At 41.2% G+C, this 21,078-nt stretch overlaps 1 protein-coding gene across 1 annotated transcript in view; it reads left to right on the top strand.

Annotated features, from left to right (window-relative positions):
- EPHA6 (EPH receptor A6) overlaps positions 1-21,078 on the top strand; it is a 549,557-nt gene that overhangs the window by 313,372 nt on the left and 215,107 nt on the right. The window contains exons 7-8 of the mRNA XM_025198213.1: positions 12,110-12,218; positions 20,632-20,702. Of these exons, the coding sequence (XP_025053998.1) occupies positions 12,110-12,218; positions 20,632-20,702 (180 nt within the window). The remainder of the gene's footprint in view (positions 1-12,109; positions 12,219-20,631; positions 20,703-21,078) is intronic.

Below are 21,078 nucleotides of genomic sequence, written 5' to 3'. Positions count from 1 at the left end.
GAGGCTGGGCTATGATGCTCGCCAGCTCCTTGAGTACCCTGGGGTGTAGATTGTCAGGGCCAGCTGACTTGAAGGTATCCAGCCTCTAAAGGTGCCTTCATGAGGTCAGCATTGATGGAGGGCAGGGAATCATCCTCACCCAGACCTCCCTGTCCCGTAGTGGGCATGGGTGTCCCATGGGACTGGTGAAAGACCAATGCAAAGTACCCATTTAATAGGTTGGCTTTTTCCTGGGCATCAGTTGTCAGATGTCCCATCTGGCTTAGCAGGGGTCCAATGTTGCCCTTGCTTTTCCTCCAGCTCCCCACATATCTGAAAAAGGACTTTTGATTGTCCTTGATACTCGAAGCTAGTTGGAGTTTCATTGCAGCCTTGGCTTTCCTGGTTTGCTCCCTGCAGGACCGGACTAGTGCAGAATATACCTCCTTGGAGGTGAATGCTGCCCTCCATCCTTTGTAGGCCTTTCTTTTAACCTCAGGATGTCTGCTAGATCCCTGGAGAGCCAGGGAGGGACTGTTGTGCCCCCTTGCTGCCTTTCCTCTGAAATGGAACAGAATTAGCCTGTGCATTGAGGATCACTCCCTTGAGGAGCAACCACTGTTCCTGAACTCCCCTCCCTCTGGGGTTGTGGTCCCTTAGGGCCTCACTGACAAGCCTCCTGAGCTTGTCAAAGTCAGCTTTCCTGAAGTCAAGGACTTCAGTGTTGCTGACTGACTTGCCAGCTTTATGGCAGATGGTGAAGATGATCAGCTCATGGTCGCTGTCACCGAGCTTCCCATTGATCACTAGGTCACTGATTAGGTCGTCCCCACTTGTCAGTTCCAGGTCGAGCAGCGCTTTACCTCTCATTGGCCCATAGACTTCTTGGGTCATGTAGAGGTCATCCATGCATGATAGGAAGCTTTGCAACTGCTCAGATTTTGCTGAGTGATCCTCCCATGAGATGTCTGGGTAGTTGAAGTTGTGCGGGCCGGACACGATCCAGGCCCTTTTTGTGCTCTGCGTGGGCTGTGGCCAGCAGCCCGGGCACACTGGGTCGGAGAGAACAGGCGACATGCTAGAATTAGGCACGGACGCATAATGGTTGATTCAAGATTGTTTACTTACACTGAAGATGGTCACGGTGTAGGCTGGACAGTTTCCCAGGCACAGCTCCGATTAAATCCTTGTTTGAGGACTCAGACAAGCTCGGGTCTCTCCCACGGAGTTGTCGAGGCTCCGTGGATCCTTTTTTGCGCACAGGGGGAGGGTACGTCGAGGGATCGTTCGGCAACGGGGAGAGGCTAGAGGCTGATCAGACCTCTGTTGCCTGCTTGAAATGCACTGGGTCCGATAGGCTCCGCAGCGCTTAGAGATCTTCACACAGCATGAAGTCTCCTCCTCCTGGTGTTCGTGGAGTCCTCCAACTTGGGCGGAAACCACTCAAGCTTTTTATACGGCTAGCAAGCCAATCACTAGCCGCCGCATGTGAATAATTTCATGCAAGCCAATAATGGGGCTTGAATTAGAATACAAATGGCAGGAACTCCTTGCAACATGCATTTCTTAGCTGCAAAGAAGTAATGCACACTGCAAAGAAAGCTACGAATTGGCGGGAAAATAATTCAGTGGTGCCAAAGCACACACAAAAACAAAAAATCTCACCCTTGGGTTGTGACAGAAGTCACCCATGACAACCATAGTCCTGGAGCATGCCGCCTCAGCCAGTTCCCAGGCAAACTCCTGGTCAAGCTCTTGACTTTGGGTGGGAGGTCTGTAGTAGACTCCCACCATTGTGTCCCCTGTGCCGTGTTCCCCACAGATTTTAACCCAGAGGGTCTCCAGTCATCTACCCTGGTCGCCAAGATCAGCTTGCAGGGACGTGTAGCTTTCCTTAACATAGAGAGCTACACCCCCGCCCCTTTTCTCTACTTGATCTCTCCTGTACAGGGTATAGCCATCTATTCCCGTGGTCCAGTCATGGGTGGAGTCCCACCAGGTCTCTGTTATCCCTAAGATGTCATAATTATTCGTGTTAAGCAGGAGGATGAGTTCTTCCTGCTTATTCCCCAAGCTCCTGGCATTTGTGTACAGGCAGGCAAGAGTCCCCTTGGGGTCTCTTGCCTTGCCCACAAATTGTACCAGAGCTGGGTCAGGGGTGGGCTCCCTTACATGCCTTGGATTGCTGGCTTTGCAAGGGTTGCTCAGTGGGCCAGCAGTGGCTGTAGTCCACCCATCCCCCAGAGGGGTTAGTTTAAAAACCAGTGGAGCAGGTCAGCCAGTCTGGCAGAGAAGTGTTCACCTGCAGATTCTTCTACCTCACCACTCACTTTTCCAGACCATTAATAAATATATTGAACAGCACCACTAGACCTTGAGGAAGCCTATTGTTAACTTTTTGCAGCGATGACATTTCCTATTCTTTGTTTTGTCTCCTAGCCAGTTTTGGATTCATGACAATACTGTGTCCTTCACCTCACAACTGTTTTATTTTCTTTCTCTTCTTGTGCTTGATCTTGTCAAAGGTCTTTTAAAAGTCTAAATAAATTAGTCAGCTACTTCTCCACCCCCTACTTATAGACATACAAGGAAGTCTAAGAGATTAGTAAGACATGATTTTTCCTTTACCGAAACTGTACTGGTTTGAAACTGTGCTGTTTTCCAATTTTTTACTTGTTGTTTCAACCAGTTTGCCAGGTATTCATGTAAGGCTGACTGATCCATCTTTCCCATCGCTCCAGAGCCTTTTTAAAATATAGGTGCAACATCTGTTGCCTTCCAACCCCCTGGAACAGTAATTGTTTTAATGAGAGATTATATGTTTTCGTTAGCAGCTCACCCACTTCACACTTTAGTTGCTTCAGAACTCATACAGGTATACCATCTGGGCCCCAGTGACTTATTGCTTTTTAAATTATCAAGTTTCTCAAGCACCTTTTCTTTTGACAGCTCAATCTCTGAAAATGTTCTTATTTTTACTGCCAGAAAGGAACTGATCTAGGGAGTGTCTCTCCCCAACAAGCACTGCAATGAAGACTGAAATAAAGAAGTAATTTAGTTTTTGAGCAATATCCTTATTTTCCTTAACTGGTCCCTTGTGCAATTACAAGTGATTCAGTGGACCACACTGATTCTCAGATATTCTTAAAGACTTCCCTGTTTTTTTCTTCTATACCATTTACTATTTGTTCATCAGTTACTCCACCCAATATCTCTATGGTATTTTTCTTCTGTCTGAAGGACTTTTTGCTGCCTTTATTTACATTGGATAACTGCTGGAGGTTGGTTCATATTTCATAAACCATGTGTGTGCCCTGCATTCAACCAAAAGCTAGGAAGCCACCATACTTTGGTAACATTTAGACACAATTTTTCCATTATGTACTTTAGGGTAAAAAATTCACTGGTCAAATTATTTTTCCCTTGTAAACTCTTTTTAAGACTTCTATACCCATACATTTCCCCTTCTTCCCAATCAGAATCCGTCCAAGGCAGCATCAGAACTAGGAAGCTCCTAGAAAATTAAAGGCGATTTTATTATATTGTAGCACTTTCTTTCTTTACTGGTTTTTCAGTGCTGTTATTTTTAATACCTTTTGAATCCATCTAGACTGCTGACAGACAATTCTTGTCTGTTAGAGCTCCAGTTCCCACAGTTTGCACTTATCTATCTTACAGATGCTCACTTTTATCTGTCTAGCTGTTTTTTTGTCACTTTCCCATCTTTCAGTCTTCTGGAAGGTTCGTTGCTGATAGATGTTAAGTGGAAATAACTAAAGCATGTAGTTAAGAGACATAATTGAGCTGGCAAGATGGTTCCCAGCCCCCCTCCCCCCGTTCCCCCCTACACCCCATGTTTGAATGTTCAACTTTTTAAAGAAAAACCTACGCACCTTTAACATTCCTTAAAGCTTAGGTTCAGTTCACTTCTCTTGTGTCACACATACAAAACAGATGGCAGGCAATATTTTCAAAAGCACATAAGTATTTTAGGTGCCCCAGTGAACTTCATGGAATTTAGGCTCCCAAATGCCTCCTGAAAATGGAATTGAACAGCTTTTGAAAATTTTACCAAACATTAAAATAATCAAAGGGCTATTATGACTTAAAATAATCTTTAGCTACATGGAGTAACTAGACAACAGTGGAGTAATTACATCCAATGTCTCTTTCCCCATTGTTGAAGAATATTACAGGCTAGGATTTAATATGAAAAGAACAGGTGTCATACTGGTGGTGTTACTGCAGAGCGGATACTTCATTTAACAAGTTGAATAAAAGTACTGATTTTTTTTAAGTTCAGTATTTGAAGAAGTACAAAAACAAGTCACAGTTTCTATCACAACAGAAGTGTCTGTGCTTCCAACTGCAGGCACTATCCTGGAGCTCTCAGAGCTGCTCCCCTCCCGCCGGAGCATGTGTAAAAGTGCCCATAGTTTTCAGCTGTGGTATGTCACAGGGGGAATGATACCCAGGGCTGACTGTCTGCTGGGTTGAGGAAAGAAACTTCCCTTCCCTAACCTATTGTTGTAGCCCAACACAATTCAGTTTTTATAATTTATTTTGTATGTCAAACTGCACTAGCTGGGCAGATGAAGAGAGGGCACAAAATGCACCAATAGACAAAACAGTACAATGCCAGAAGTCAGCTCGACTAGACCAAAACTCAGGCCACAGACAGCTTCTCCCAAGCAAAAGCCCAGGGATCAAATTGTGCATTTCAGGTGTTAGAGCAGCCTTATACATCACTTGATCATGGGAGGAAAGTGCCTTAAGGAGGAAGAGACCTCCTCTTGATGGCTCAGGGATGAATCTGTATTACTCCTTTAAGGATGGAAAAATCAGAAACCCGACCCCAATGGGCTTATCTGCAAGTGTCCTGCTGATTAGGAAGGTAAGGGCTGTTGGTGAAGTAGTCAGATACTATAGCATTGAGCACCATGAGAAAGCCCATGAGGAAATGAGTAAACCTGCCATCCACAAGATGTGAATAGCATGCAGTAAATAAGATATATGCCAACACATTAAACAATGGGGAAAAAATAAATACTGAATAGCTGTTCATTTAGTTACCACTATACATCCTGCACAATGAAGGAGGCAGGCGTCGGGTATAAAAATAGGAAGTCGTCGTGTATAAAAACAGTATGTGATCATGTCATGAAATACTGCAGCATGATTAGCAGCCTAGCAAAATCCAGGATGCAGGTGGCTGTTTTCACAGTCATGTTGCAAGGCCAGCAACCATTTTCACGGGCTTATCATGCTGGAGATCCTCCATGCCTCTAATTGGCTGGGGGGGGGGGCAGTGGCCTTGCCCCTCACCACTGATTGGTCAAGAAGGCTGTCCATCATGTGGCCCCACCCCCTTCACTGATTGGCCAAGTGTGCTCTCTGTCATGTAGCCCCATCCCTCACCGCTGATTGGCTGAGAGGGGCCGGGCCATCCAATGGGCACCCCCTTCAGCCAATCGGTGTCAAGTGGCAGGAATAGCCACCATCTTGACTGCTCCCCTTTGAGCCAGCAGCTTCTACCTTCCCCCATGCTCTGGGAGGCTACTGGCTTCTACTGAGAAGCCAGCATGTTATTTTTAGTAAGTTTTTTTGGTTGGTTGGTTGGGTTTTGGTTGGTCTGTTTTTTTTTTGGCGGGGGTGGGTTGTGGATTTTGTGATTTCTATGAAATCCACAAAATTGCAACTTGAGTAGTTTCCATAATGCATACAGGAAACGGAGGAAGGTAATATTGCACAGGCTTCCTTAATTCTAAAGTCTCCTAACTTTTGAGTGCTTAACTTTGCAACCTTAATAATGTTTTTTAATATAGTTTTTGTGCAATACGCTATGAAAAAATATATCTGAAGAGAAATAAAAGGGAACATAGACCAAGGCTCATAGCTGATTGAAAAAAAGTGAAGATGGAGAAAAGCTGGAAGAGAGTAAGGGGGAACAGAAGAACATGTGTAAGAGAAACATACGTCTTAAAGCTATTATGACTTAATAGAAAACATAATATCTAAATACTGATGTATAAAAAGTACTAGAAAATGGGGGAAATGAAAAGGAATAGGTGATATATTCTGAAGTTTGCTATGGACAGCAAAACACTTAGATACACCTCTGATTTAATAAAAATACTTAACATTTCATTTGCTTTATTACTGTACACCCAAGGCATAACCTATATTTCCTAGGAGTTTTCACCCTGTGTGTGTGCATGTGCACATGTAGTGTTCATTGCAGTATGCTTTTATTGATTTCTACAAGGATCATTTCAAGCAAAAATAAGTATTCCCATCACTTTGCCTTACCTACCTCTCTGTCATTTTTTTACAAATCCACATTTTTCAATTATACTTGTCTGTCATTTGATATTTTTTTCTGACAAGTAAATTAAGGTCATAAGGATGACACAGGTTTCAAACCCCTTTGATGTGGCTAGTTGAAAAAATATCCTAAGATATTGGACTCTTGCTATATCTGTGATTATGGTAGAGAAAAGAAGTGGAACAGAACAGTCATTTTCTAAGGTTGTACAATCTCAGCTAATGATCATAATGACTGAAGACAGAAAAAAAGTTTAGACAAAATCAGTTGTCATGTTCATCCTCCCATATATTCTGGATAGTCTCTAATACGTAATGCATGTTATTGAAATGATATATTTCACTTCATTTTAACCAAAAAATCAAGAAATAACAGCTTCATTAACAGACATGTTTTACAAAGCCTGACTTCTACTCATCTGAATTTTCATTCTTATCCTCATTTGTAGCATGAAACTAGTTGTTATTGACTTAAATTCTATCCTTTACCTGTATCCAGAACTTTAATTCTCAGGAAAGAGATATCCAGATTGTCCATTTAACAATGAGTGCATATTAAAAATATTCATGAACAGGTAGTTAGTCTGTCTGAACCACTGGATCATTGTCTGCCTGCACCTGCTGAGCTCATTGCTTCATCATGTCTTTTTTCTATTAAATTCATCTTGAGAAAGCTGTAGAGTGTCCTTCTCATCCCTGCTTCAGATAATGGCAATTTACGCTCATTTAACATTTCTTTCTCCTTTTACAACTTTAAAATGTCTCTGGCTTTAACAGCCTCTGAAGCAGTTTAGCAAGGCCCCCAGCAGTTCAGAGATGGTGTTAACATTTGAATTGAAGACCTGGGATTATTATTATTATTTGCATTGTTACTTGTGTCACATCACTTTTTGTTACATTGTACTTTTCCAAGTAAATGTGACACTATGGAATATAATGTGATGCAAAGTCAAAAAATTATTACTATAATATGACTAGCTGCTATTTGGGATATTAGCTATTTAGTTTGTATTTGATAAAAGGTTTCAGTACACCTTTTATTGGAAGATGTATGTACTTAACTTGTCTTTGAACAGCTTATGACGACAGAAACTGAACGTAGTAGTATAATTTACTGCCAGCACACATCTCCATTAAATTATATAGACAGAAACCTAATGCCAGAAATTTAATAAATTGTTTTTATTGAAAATTGGGCATAAATTACTGTTGTTTTATTGAATTTGAATACTGTTACAGAACCCACTCATATTATTACTAAGTCACTCTCAAATGTTATTTAGAGTCCAAATGCTTTCTATTTGTAACAGCATTTTTATGAGGCTTCAGACAATTTATGTTCAGTGTATGGGTTTCACAAAGTATTAACAGAATATAGTATACCAAGTTTCTCCTCTGAGAATCCTAGGTGATATACCTAGGTTTGAATCATCTGGTGCCTATGAAATAGCTGAATATTGTGCTTTTTGGACAATGGCCAATTATGCAAACTTAATTTTGTTTGCTTGATTAAGGTTTCTGTTTTTCCTAAATTGAAGAGATTATTGAAGTCACCCAAAGTGCCTAGTAAGATACTTCTGCTGGGGTCAGAAGGCATGGGTAGAATTGTGTTTTTATTTTTAAAATAAATAAATAAGTGGAAATATAGTAGATGGTGGAACTTCTGCACAAAATTAGGTTTGCATGAAGAGCCTCTGGATTACAGGATGGAAGAAAGACATAAAATAGGCCCTGATTCTTCTTTCATTTACACCACACCTAGCAGTATGGGGGGCCAGACTTGTTTAGTGTTTATACAAGTATACAGACCTGGTTGTCCTCTCTCTTATGGCCAACAATATAATGGTTTATATTAATAATAATATTAATAATAACAATAATCAAAGGATCAGACTCATAGAGGTGATATAAATGTAGGTACTCGGTGGGCGCCTCTACACGTGTGCATTTACTGCACAGTAACCAAAATTACTGACCAGCATAGGTGTGCTTCTACATGTGCATGCCCGTACTGTGCAGTAAATATGCTGACTTATGCAGACTTGATTGTAAATTTGATACCTGCCTCATGCAGGTATCTAATTTATGCCCAATTAGTTACTGTGCAGTAAGGCACATGAGGATGCCTTACTGCACAGTAACATTGTGTGTGTGGACTGATTTGGGACTAACTTTAGTCCCAAGTTAGTCCAACCACAGCATTAATGCACTTTAATGCCTGCTCATGTAGATGCCAGCCTATTCCAGTTTACTGCACAGTAATTTACTGGATGTTGTGATTACCAGGTTCAATAAATACAAGCATACAATGAATGAGAAGAACTAACAGTAGGCAACCTAGTCAGACCCTTTATCTGATTCTAGGGCCTTCTTACATGGTAAATTTAGGCAGTTTCTAGAGCTCTTAATCCACAGATTGCCTGCACATTAACATTTTTAAAGTAGTTTAAAGCACTCATTATTCATCTTAAAGTTACACTATTCCAGGGCAGAATTATCTATAATCTATCTAATTTTGCTCCTGTTCCATTAAGGTGTGGCCACTCCCTGTAGCTATTACACCCAAGCTGAAGTCTTCCAGCATCCCAGGGTGCAGTGGCCCCTCCTGAATCAGGGTGAACGGGGACACCAAGTGCAGTGGGGCCAGGCATGGCACCTCACCCCCGGCACATTGGGCAGAACAAGCTCCACAGCCTGGAGTACGCAGTGGACGTGGTGTGTCCCACCACCACCTGGAATAGTTCTCTGCTCCCCCTGGTAGTAGAGGTGACAAGATCGTGAGAAAAAAAGGGTCAGCCTCCTTAGAACTCAGGCAGTGCCTGGCTGGCCCATAGCTTAGACAGGGGTGACATAGGGGGTAAGCTTTGGAGAAAAAAAAAGGATCAGGCTACTTGAAGCTCAAACCCAATCCTCACCTAACCAGTCCTTTTTTTTCTCCTGAGCTTGCCACCCCACGATAACCTCGCCCAGGCTGCCAACCAGCTGGGCACTACCTGAACTTCTAGGAGCCCAATCCCTTTTTCTCTGGTGCTCACCCCCACACCACCCCTGTCTGGGTTTCTGACTGAACTAGAGCTGCCTAAGAAACATTTTACATGGGTTCCAATCCTGCCCCTGCTCACCAAGCCTCTAGTAGCAAGTCATAGCTGTGCAGATAAAGAACAATCAAAGATAGTTTTTCACCTTAAGGTGTGACTGTTTCACTAAGGCAATTTACATTTGTGTCACTTACAGTCTAAGATGTAAGAAGTCCTTAACTAACTAGCTTAACTGAGGGACCATCTCCTAATTCCCAACCTCTAAAGTCTAAGTAAGGGAGCATCTCCAAACTACAAGCTCTATTACCACAGAAGCAGTGACAGTGAATCATATAGCCATAGACTACAGACTATTTATGATCTTAAATATATGTATTTTAAAACATCTTGAAAAGCATTGGTTTGCCAAAACATTTATATTCTACTTCTGGCTCATGAGTTTGTTTGTTTGTTTGTTTTTGGGAAGAACATAAATCATTAACATTTTTTTACAATGTCTTATTTTACCACCACAGAGGGGATCTTTTAAATCAAAGGCTGGGTGTTCACACCATAGTTTTGTGCAATTTACTTTAGAGGCATTCAAGGCCCCCGAAAGCATGACTTACGGAAAGGCTGAAAAAACTAGGGTCCACAGAGGAAAAGTGTGAGGGACAATTAGATACTAGTCTTTAAATAACTTAAAGATGATTATCGAGTAGATGGAAATGGGCTTTTCTCTGTGGCCTTAAGAGACAGGACTAGGAGCAACAGACTCAAGCTACAGTAGAGAAAACTTAGGTTGTATTTTTGGGAAAATTTTCTGACTCTGCAAGTGGTCAATTGTTGGAACAGGCTACCTAGAGGAATTGTGGGATCTCCATCCTTAAAAGTTTTCTAGAGAAGGTTACACAGATTCTTGACTCAGGTGGCTTAGTTAGAGACAATCCTGTCTTGAGCAGGAGGCTGGACAATAAGACCTTGTGAGGTCCCACCAGCCCTTCTTTCTTATGATCTGATAGCACATGCTTACTACTAGATGTAGAACCGGCCCAACTATATTTATTTATTTATTCCTGTCAAACTATTGAAAAATTTGATCAAGATTAGTTGTACAATTAAAAAAATTAGTTGCAATTAATTGCAATTTTAATCGCACAGCTAAAAACTCAAAACTATGTACAGAAAAACCTCAAAATTAGGCAAAATTAGGCAGGTACTTTGTATGGTTAGGGATGGGTGTGGGGTGTGTTGGCGAGGGGGAATTTGTGAAAGTGTGGGGGACTGTGGGTGTGTGTGTGTAGGCTTTTCAGCCCAGGGAGGGGAGTCCCCACATGTCCTGGCAGGATGCAGGGTACTGTTGGTCAGGAGTGATGGGCAGCAGCAGGGCTGGGGGTGCTGTGGCTTGGGAGTGAGGGGCAGACACACAAACACACAGCACCCAACAGGTAAGCATGTGGAGGGAAGGGTCACGAGGGAGGGATGGGGGGGTCAGATTGAGGCCCCCATGGTGAGGGAGGGAGTGGGGCAGCAGCAGGGGATGGGGTGAATGCAGCCCTGGGGCCAAGGTGGATCATGGGAAAGGGCCACAGGCAGCTCATCCAGGGACTCAGGGGGGTGGGGGGGAACAGTTCCCTACCACTGCATGCACCCCGGAGGAAGCATGGGGGGCACATGCCCCCCATATTTGTGCATGAGGTAGAGGTGGGCTGCCCGGTGCAGGTGAGGGCTCTGCGCCATGCTGCCTTTGCCCCAGGAGCTGCGCATTGGCCATGCTGCATGTCTCCTGCCCACCTAGCCACGGGAGGCACAACGTGGCATTGCTCAGCTCCTGGGGCAAAGGCAACAGTGCGCAGAGCCCCAGCACACAACAGGAAGCCTGCCTCCACCCCATGCATAGATCCAGGGGGCATGTGTTCCCCATGCCTCCTCCAGGCTCTGCACACAAATCTGGGGGACATGGGCCCCCCATGCCTCCTCTGGAGGTGTGCATGGCAATGGGGAGCCACACCACCCCCCATGCCCCTGGACAAGCCTCCTGCAGCTCCATCCTATCCCTGGACCTGTCCAGAACCCAGGGCTCCATTCACCCCAGCCCCTGCCCCTGCCCCACTCCATCTCTCACCGTGGGAGCCTCAATCTGTCCCCTGCCCCTTCTCTCCACAGACTTACCTACAGGGCTCTGCTCTACATGCTGGGCTGTGTTCCTGGCTGCGTGCAGGCTGCAGCTGCTCATATGTGTCTGTGTCTGTGTCTGTGTGTGCACCCCCCATGAGGCTGTACATGTGGTGTACATGCTGTTTCGGTCAATGATTACATGTCCTAAAAGTATGTACAGTGTTAATGTGAAAATCCAGCTCTATTTTAATTATATAATTAGCTACAATTTTACACTAATTATGAGCAGAGAATTCCAGGGCCTAGAAATACCAGCCATTTTAACTGTGTAATTTGTAAGCTTTGGCAAGCAAGGTCAGAAGGTTCAAGGCAGAGTAAGACGCAGGACAATGGGTTTACCATACATGAACCAACACCAGCTGCTACTATACTTCCCTAATTGTCAAAACCATCTACCTCCATCAGCAGTGGAGCAAGGAAATAACTTCACAAAGAACTTTCCACCCCATCACTTCCCAGGCAAATTCCACTGACTCCCCCAACTAATCACTGAAGAAATCCCAATGCTCATAGAATATTTGGGACATTCTACTGGTAAGGCATTATGATCCATTCTTTATGAATCCCAGATGTTGAAACTTTAACCCCTTTTCTTTGTGTTTCTGTTTCAGCTTCTGATATAGCTGCGGAGCAGGGGCAGATTCTTGTAATTGCCACTGCTGCTGTTGGTGGATTCACTCTCCTGGTCATCCTCACTCTGTTCTTCCTAATCACTGGGAGGTAATTAAAACTTTGCTATACTAATTTACCCAAGGTGATTCATCCCAAAGAGAGGGTTCATATTCATTATTAGTAAAAGTAATGCATGGTTTGAGTAGTAATAGGACCTTGTGAAGAACAGCTGTAGTGTTATGAATGTCATCTTTATTCAGTATCATCAACTCTCACAATGCTATTGTGAGTCCCATGATATTTGGAGTTTTTCTTATAGCTTCATCCCATGGAGGCACTTGATTCTGTAAAAAAGCTAAGCTTTCATTGTTGTTGTTTTTTCTATTTTAAGTAAATTTCTCACCTTCCTGGTTGCAGAGAAAAAAACTTGAAAACATAACCCAGCTGCTCCTTAAAGACTCAGAAACAAGAAGAAAATTAAAAGAACCCATAATATATTATGCATTTTAAATCTCATGGTTTTAAGCAAATCACACAATTTGTGCGAGTGGCAGCTGACTCCTGTTTTTTGAATGCATGGGGTAGGCAACCTGTCTTGCTATATGCAGCTATTTTATTGACTTTGATTTATTTTCATCTGTATAAAACTTTGAAAAAGTAATACCTGGACAGCAGCAAATACAGAGATTGAACATATGAAAAGAAATGGTGCAGATTGAAATCTTCTCTCATGTGCAGTGTTTGGTTGTTTTCTACCTTCTTTATCTATTCATTTCAGTTTACTGGTAGAATCCTGGCCTTCCTGGTCTAAGCATGGGATTGAGAGCATGGTTAAAGGCCATGTAATTTAAGAGTAATATGAAATTAAACAGAGTATAAAAACATTTGGAAAAATCTCCAGGCAGTGATATCTGTTAGGCTCTAGAATAGACTCCCTGAGGGAAATGATGAGAGCTTTGTTTGCTTGGGATTTTTAAAATGAAAGGGAACATAGCCATACTAAATTTACTGAAGAGAACATTGCTATGTTGGCAGGAGGATTCACTAGATGACCTATAAGGACTTACCCAGTTCTCATATTACTATGATTCTCTCATACCATTTCCTTCTTCATAATACAGAGAAGGATTTGTTTTGTTTGCTTCCCCTCCCTCTTCCCCTCAGCTTGTAGTCAAATGCAAAATGAGCGGGTTTTTTTCCCCCAAGTTGAAGTAGAGGAAAAACCTCCTCTTGGAATCAAGTAAATAAGGTCTTTTTATGAACAGAGAAGCCTGTTTGGTAGGGCTTTATTTGTGCTACCCCAGTTGGGAGGTGATTCACCTGAAGCAGAAACTGTTAAATTTGCTGATTTGTGGATAAGTAGTTCATAGAGGGTCCTATAGAAAAGGCAGCCCTGTGGAAAAACCTGAGAAAATCCTATGTGAAAATTAAATTCATAAATACTTCAGCAGGGAAATTCATAATTTGCTGACGAAGGAAACTCACATATTGGATATAACTGCGGACCAGATTATACCAGATCGGTTTTCCTCCAAGGGTATGACATGACTTCTGTACTGTTAATGTAACAGACTTGGTCCTTACTAATACCCAGATACTTCTGCTGGATGTGGATAGAAGGAAGTTGGACCCTAAGGAGAAATTCTTAGTGCCTTATGGCCGACAGAAATCAATTCCTTCCTGCAGCAGTTCAAAACAAGCTGTGTTGAAACCAGGTCATGATGCAATAACACCTCTATAGATAAAGGACTGATACAGTGAGCCTAATAGGAGTGTTTGAAGTGAGAAATATCCTGTCAGGATGGCTGTTTAGCGTAACTCTGGTTCAAACTGAACCAAAGAGCAAGTTCTGGGTAGTAGCAATGAATGTAACAAAGAGGTGCAGCTAGGGGAAAAATCAGACCACAGAGTTCAATGTAGCTGATGTTTCAAAGCCAGATAGAAAGAGCTGTAAAACAACTCAGTAATAAAGCTAGGGTGTTGACAAAATTATTTATAGAAGCCAAACAGAGGAAGCAATCACTGCTATTTTGTGTGCTAGTGTCTTATTCAAGAATAATGATGATCTTGGGAAAATTAGGATTAGGGGTCACATCAAATCATACTGAAACCAGGGAATGTTTCTGTGATGCAGAACCCAACATCAAATTCCCATGGCATGTTAGGCAGTGGTGTAAGAGAAGCAAACCTGCATGCTGGAGGATGGCCTGATTGAACTGTCTATATAATCTTTTGACATCCTCAGTTATTATTGTAAAAAACACAGTGGAGACCTGAGAATGAATGTTGATTCCAGGAGTCTTAATCCACAGACTGTTCAAGATAGCCGCTCATTTCCTCATGTGACAGACACTGTGGATAAAGTGTCAGGAACAAAGCTTTCTAATATATATTTTTTGGTATCTGGATACTATTAGATAAAAATGATACCTGGGGATAAAGGGAAAACTGCCTTTGTGACATTCTATGGATTGTTTCAATTCTGTAGAATGTCTTTTGGACACTTAAATGCACCAAGGACATTTTAGAGGGTAATAAATATCTAACCTAAGTTTCAAGAACTTAAAAGCATCTTCACATAACTGATTTCTTTATTTCCAAGAAACATTTTGTAGCTGTGGAAAGGACTCTAGAACTTTTTAAGGAGGCAGCATCTTCTTAGGACATACAGGCAATGAAGATAGACAATAAGGACTGTAAAGTCTCTACAAATCTGGAGGAGGTGCAGGAGTTTGTAGGTCTCTATGGCTTCTACAGGAGACTGGTGCAAAAATTTAAAGGGCAAAAAAAACTGTGTCTAGGCTGAGGGTAACATCAAAATGTATTTGAGTCACTGAGGCAAAGACTTATAAAACATGTTGTGCCTAAATTCCTGGGTCTACCCCATCCATTGTGGATGTTGTTGGCTTTGCATTTGAACAATTTGATGAGCACAAGCAGAGCATGAGCAGATAGGTTTGGGAGGTCACAAAATACATGAGGAAAATCAAGTATATGGCTACATAACTAGATTGTCTGGCTATTATGGAGGCCCCAAAGACCTGTTATCTGTATGCACTGGGTATAGAATGTGTGATGTGAATTGTGTATTGTCCCTTGAATGGATCTTGAATGGTCTATAGACTAAGTCACCTGGAGTCAAAATGTGTCCAAAATATGGCTGCAGAGGTTTTCAGTCGAGTGAGAGCGCTAGGAAGAGACTGAGCTTGTGACATCAGGCAGGATCAGTCCAAGGACCCTGAGTTACTTTTTGTGTGCCAATGGATCTGCTAAAGGAGACTCACACTAGGAAGTTTTTATGCCAATCAGGAACCATTACTCACTGATCTGGTTACAAGTTTGCACATATATGAAGGTAACAGACCTGTTTTGGCGGCAAGCTTTCATAGAACACTACTAAATCATCAGCATGATAATGAAGCAGGAGGCTACTTGGATTATGAAAAGACATTGTGCTAAGTATTTGGTAGATTTTTTTGACTGGTCATGGCTGCAGATGATATATACCAAGTACTTTTTTGTCTTATTTGTCATGCAAGAAGAATGCCAACAAAAAGAAGCCAAACTTTTTTGGGGAAAATTTCTTAACTTTCTAAGTCCTGGACACAGATATATTTGAAAGATATATTACCAAAAACACCAGCTAGAAATTGTCACTTGCTGGTAGGATGACACTTTTTCAAAGTGTATCAAATCACAGCCACTAAATGATAAAAGGACAGAAAGAGCTACACATGCACTGATTGAACATGCAGTGTTGCACTTCAGCCCACCAAGATGCACCTGCAGGGGTCAAAGAAAGGGATTTGAATCACAGTTATTATCTGATTTTTGCCAACAACTCCAGATAATCAAGATAGGGACCAGTATAGTTCACTCTGTGGATACAGAAATAACACCACTGATACCAGGTTTAGTGTCTTACTCAGTGAAGATCAACAAGACTGGAAGAGAAAGACACATCTTTGTAATCTTTGCATATAACACTAATCTATCCTTTTCTCTCCTTAAAAATTATTTGTAGACACTGCAAATTCATGCTTCCCTTTGACATTATGCTTAGGCAGCAAGAACTTGCAAAGCTGTTTTCAACTTCATGGGTGGGGGATGCAATGCACCCTTCTATCTGTGACCTGAAGGACAGCATTTGAGAAAATTAAATAATATTTGAGATTGAAACAAGTGTGTCAGGCACAGGATACCATGGAAAAAAAGAATTATGAACCCATTTGGAGAGGGAGAGGGAGAGTGAGTGTGGCTGTACAGCCAGGAAATAACCCTCAAACTTACTCCTTTTGAGGAGGAGCTTACACAATAATTAAGAAAGGAAACAATTTAATTTCACTACTGATACAACACATTACAGCTCATGTCTATAGTATATCAAGAACTGGTGCATAGATTCACTGAAAGAAAGGAAAAGAAAAAATGCTAAAGAGGCTTAGTAGAGGGATGCAAAAAATAATTTGAAAAGATCCAATCAGGTTCCTATAGCTTGTAACTGGGAGGTTGGATGTAGAGGGGAATTGCTGGTATGTTCTTAGGACCTCCACAGAGCAACATTCCAAAGAAAGTCTGCCCACAATGAATCAGCCTGGCCTAGAGGATATATATAAGCTCTCTAGTTACTCATCATTTAAATGAAGGTATAAGAAATATACCCACGACTGAATGTAGGACTTGTGGATGGCAAATCACCTGGATTTCTAGCTATGACAACAGGAATGAGACTTTTGCTTCCAATTCTTGTTCATTGCAGTGGAGAAAGTTGTAGTCAGTGCAGATGGTCAGTGCAGATATCATTTGTAGATAGTACTGTATCTTTTCCGTAGTGCTAAGGGTTTTATCTAATTCTGTGTCATGTTATTGTCCCTAACTGGGGAAACTAAAAAGAAAGTTAAGGTCTGTCTTTGTGGATTTTAATTACTACTCTCAAAGTCTCAATAAATCATTTGATTGCTATAAGCAAGAATTACAATCTCTATCATTATGGAAATTAATGTACTGTTCACTTGTGACGAAGTAAAACAATAGAACCGTCAGTGTTAACATTCAATTAAGATAAATGGGAGAAGTTAACTTCAAAACCTACTTGTGACAAATTAAATTCTTGGAGTGTAAGCAAATATCTTTATGAGCAGCTACCACTGTAAACACTGAAAACATTAGACTGTTTCAGGGGCATACGGGTGTATTCAACCAAAGACAAACTTCTGAAATAAATTATTGTGTAGAACCAGCAATTGGAATTCCTGAAATATAATTTGAATGCTTCTCTTGAAAGGAAATAAGTAGTGGGATAAGCTGAGTATTGAAATGAATATTCCTCAATCCTTTCTGCTTTCATTTTTCCATTTGCTAATGTTAAAAACATCAGAGGTTCTTTTCGCTTTCTAGCATCATACTGAATGACAGTATTTCAATTACATAAGATATGAATTCATTTTGAAGTATTGCTTAAATGCAGTAATAAGAGAATATTCTTTGGAAATTATTCTCTGAAGACGGAGTGAGAAAATTTTGAATAAATACTCAATTTACTATAGGATTTGAGGCAAATTTCAGCATAAGAGATTGGATTGGTACCATACAGATGTGCTCTGCTTCACTGTTTAGAATTAGCAATTTGATGAACTGTCAAATCACAAGGCTGCTGATGAGTCTATTCATATTGGAGAGACAGGGCGAGATAAGCACCTAACTGTGTACTTCAGTGAATGATTATCCACTAAGAGCAAACAGGAAGCAGTTCTATCATATTTCAGATATAGAAATGAAAGCTTTAATGACGTAAAGCCACAAAAAATCATAGGGGATGGCTGTGTAAATTACAGGAAATTCATCATTAAATTCTATTATAATTTATTTTGATTATTAGATAAATTAATTTTTGGTTTGTCTTGAGGCTACCAATACTGAAAATAAGCCAAAACTGTGAAATTTGTTGTTATAACTCATACAAGCTCCCCTTGCTGGCAGATGCTTCTGTACTTGTTCAAACCTAAGGCCCTGCATACTCTTTGCCTGCTGGGGAGATGGGCAAAATTCAGAGTAGAGGTTCTCAACCTTTTAAGATTCAGGGCAATCCTCCATAACTTTTTTGTATGTGATGGCACCTCTGCTGAGAAACGCATTGTACTGCCTCCACTTACCTCAGTGGTTCTCAACCAGGGTTTGCAACATGAGTATTCAGGGTTGAACCAGGGAGGGATGTGGCAAACTGGGCACTCCTGCCTGCCTTAGTTTTATCAGATAACCCACAGCCTTTCCTGGTCTGGTGGCAGCTTCACCCAGTTGCAGCAGCGGTGGTGGCAGTGTCCATGCTGTAACAAAGCTGTTGCATTACCTAGTTGAGAAACACTGGCTGAATCAGTTTCTTTGGCTCTAGGCTTCTGGGAACACAGTCCAAGTGTGAGCCCTGTGTTTGACATCCTCTTTGGAAGTGGGGACCCCATGGCCAAGGCCCCAAAACCAGCTCTGACTTGCCCATGTGTCTCAGCAAGACCTTGGGCACCCACAAAATTTCCACCAAAGCCAGAGACCTCTTATTTACTGTTTCCTTAGTTAGGGCTATATGATGAAAGCAAATCACATGCAGATTCACATGCAGATTCTGCCAATATATTTCTAAGCACACAGAACTTTTAACTCATGCAGAAAGCATCATAGGTTTACTAAACCTTGAAAAATATTTAATATCTGCACACAACTCCCTCCCTGACTCCCTCCACTATTGTAACCATTCTAAGAGAGCTCTAGATTTTGGTCAGTCCTTTCTAGGTCCCCAGTCTTCTCAGTACCAGCCTGCTGCCCATCTTCTCTTATCAGCTGGTCAGTTTGCGAGAGAAATGTACTAAGAGCAGACTTTTTCCTTTTTTTTTTTTTTAACAACTGTTCAGTCACTTGTGTCATCTCAACTAAGCCATAGTGGTCACTTCAAGCAAACATTTCTTATGAAATGATCTGTTGCTTAATTTCCCTAACCTATAGTCCAGATTGGGAAGAATAGTTTCTTATAGCATAGCTAACCCCAGTAGCAGCCCCAGAATACTGGCATAGAAATTCATTAAATGTTAATGACCATTGATCACTCTATGCTGTTCATTCACTGAAAACACCTCTTGGGACTCCAGTCCAATATGAGGCCAAAAAAACCAAAAGGGCTTCACAAAATTAAATTGAGTTTGAAGTTCATTATAAGTACTTACAAATATACACTGAATCATCATCATACTCATGCAATTGGCTGCATTTTGTTTACTCTGCATGTTCGCTGATATCTTGCCCGTGGTAACAAAGGCATAAATGCACAAATTGGAGTAGAGGTCCAATCAGAAAAAATGTCTAGTTTTGACACTAAAATAATTTTAAACCTAATTCTCTCTCAGCCATGAACTTGGTTCTACTAAAGATATCACCCACAAAAATCCTTACCTATTTCCTGCAAATTTCCTGGGCCATCATGGCTACAACCTCACTCCAACACAACGATCTTAATCCTTTTATTTAGCCTATCAGTATTATAGGCTAGGGACAGACATTACACACAAACTGGTTTAAGTGATCAAAAACTGGCTTAAACCTATAACAGAACAGAAGTTCAGTGCACATAAACCAGTTTGAAAATGGCTGAAAACGGTTTAAGATAAACCTGGTTGAATGTAGTATCAGACTTAACTGATCTGGGTCAAATCGATTTATGCAGCATCTGTCCCAGATCCCTTCCTGGTTTAATTTAAACCAGAGTGCCCCAGCATCCCAGATGATTTGCAGCCCTGGGCAGGGCTCTCGGTTTCACAGCACCAACTTAACAGGGGCATCAGAACTGCTCCCACCATCGCAGACTCTATGCCTCAGCAGCAAGAGCAGCCATACAGCATTGCTCTTGCAGGAGCAGCTGGGTATAAGAGCAACAGCTGGCAGTGGTGTTAGAAGCCAGGGGCTGTTTTTTAGTCCCCAGCATGGATAAAACTCCTATGCCTTCCCCTCCCACTCAGTTCTCAGAACCATACCCTTATGGCACTCTCCTTGCCTGCACTTTCCCGTGCTTTCCTGCAGGGTTGCCTAGGGCACAAACCCTGCTTGTTATACCTCTACCAAACACAAAGGTAAGGCATTAAGGAGTTAATATTAGTTATTTGTCACCAAATTGAAAGAAGTTTTAGGATTTTTTAATCAAAGATAAGAGGTACAAACCTGGAAATGAAGTATCTGGTTTGAGCTAAATTTGGAAAGTTTGGATTTATTGCATCTCATTTGAATTTCAGTGTAGGTCATTTTACTACTAATCAGCCCAACCACATTTTATTTTTATTTGTATGTAGTTTATTCTAGCTGCTTATAATGCATAACTCTTTCAAAAATTCTTAACAAAAGATATTTTCTTTATGTTCAGTATAGGTGGTTCAATATTGGTAACCAAAGTAGATTGTCATAAAACTGAACATAAAATGCCATGTGGTTTTATTCTCTATGTGATAAGTTTTTTTAATTACAGCTCTGTTTTCTTGTTTTTAAAAAGATGCCAGTGGTACATCAAGGCCAAAATGAAGTCTGAAGAGAAAAGAAGGGCTCATTTGCAAAATGGGCATTGTAAGTTGTGCAACATTTTATTACTTAATGCCTTTCTCATATTTTAAATAAAACTAAGCATTGCTTTCTCTACACCTTTTGTCCATGCTCCTGTTACAGTTAGGATCTCTTTTTTATCTGTGGATTCTCTTCTCGAATTTCATTGAAATATTTACATTTATTATAGTGAGCATTTCAACATTAGTACAGTTCAATAATTTTTCAGGCTAGTGGGCAAAATTACAGCTGATGTGAAATGTGATGTGTGTTGTGTGTACACACACATATTATATATGGAGGGATATATACACAGATAGATAGATAGATAGATAGATAGATAGATAGATAGATAGATGCAAGGATGTGGCTTAAGACTAACAAAACCTTACTGACATAA

Source organism: Alligator sinensis, unplaced genomic scaffold (assembly GCF_000455745.1).
Source record: "Alligator sinensis unplaced genomic scaffold, ASM45574v1 scaffold19_1, whole genome shotgun sequence".
Taxonomy (NCBI): Eukaryota; Metazoa; Chordata; order Crocodylia; family Alligatoridae; genus Alligator; species Alligator sinensis.
This window is presented reverse-complemented; position numbering and strand designations above follow the sequence as displayed.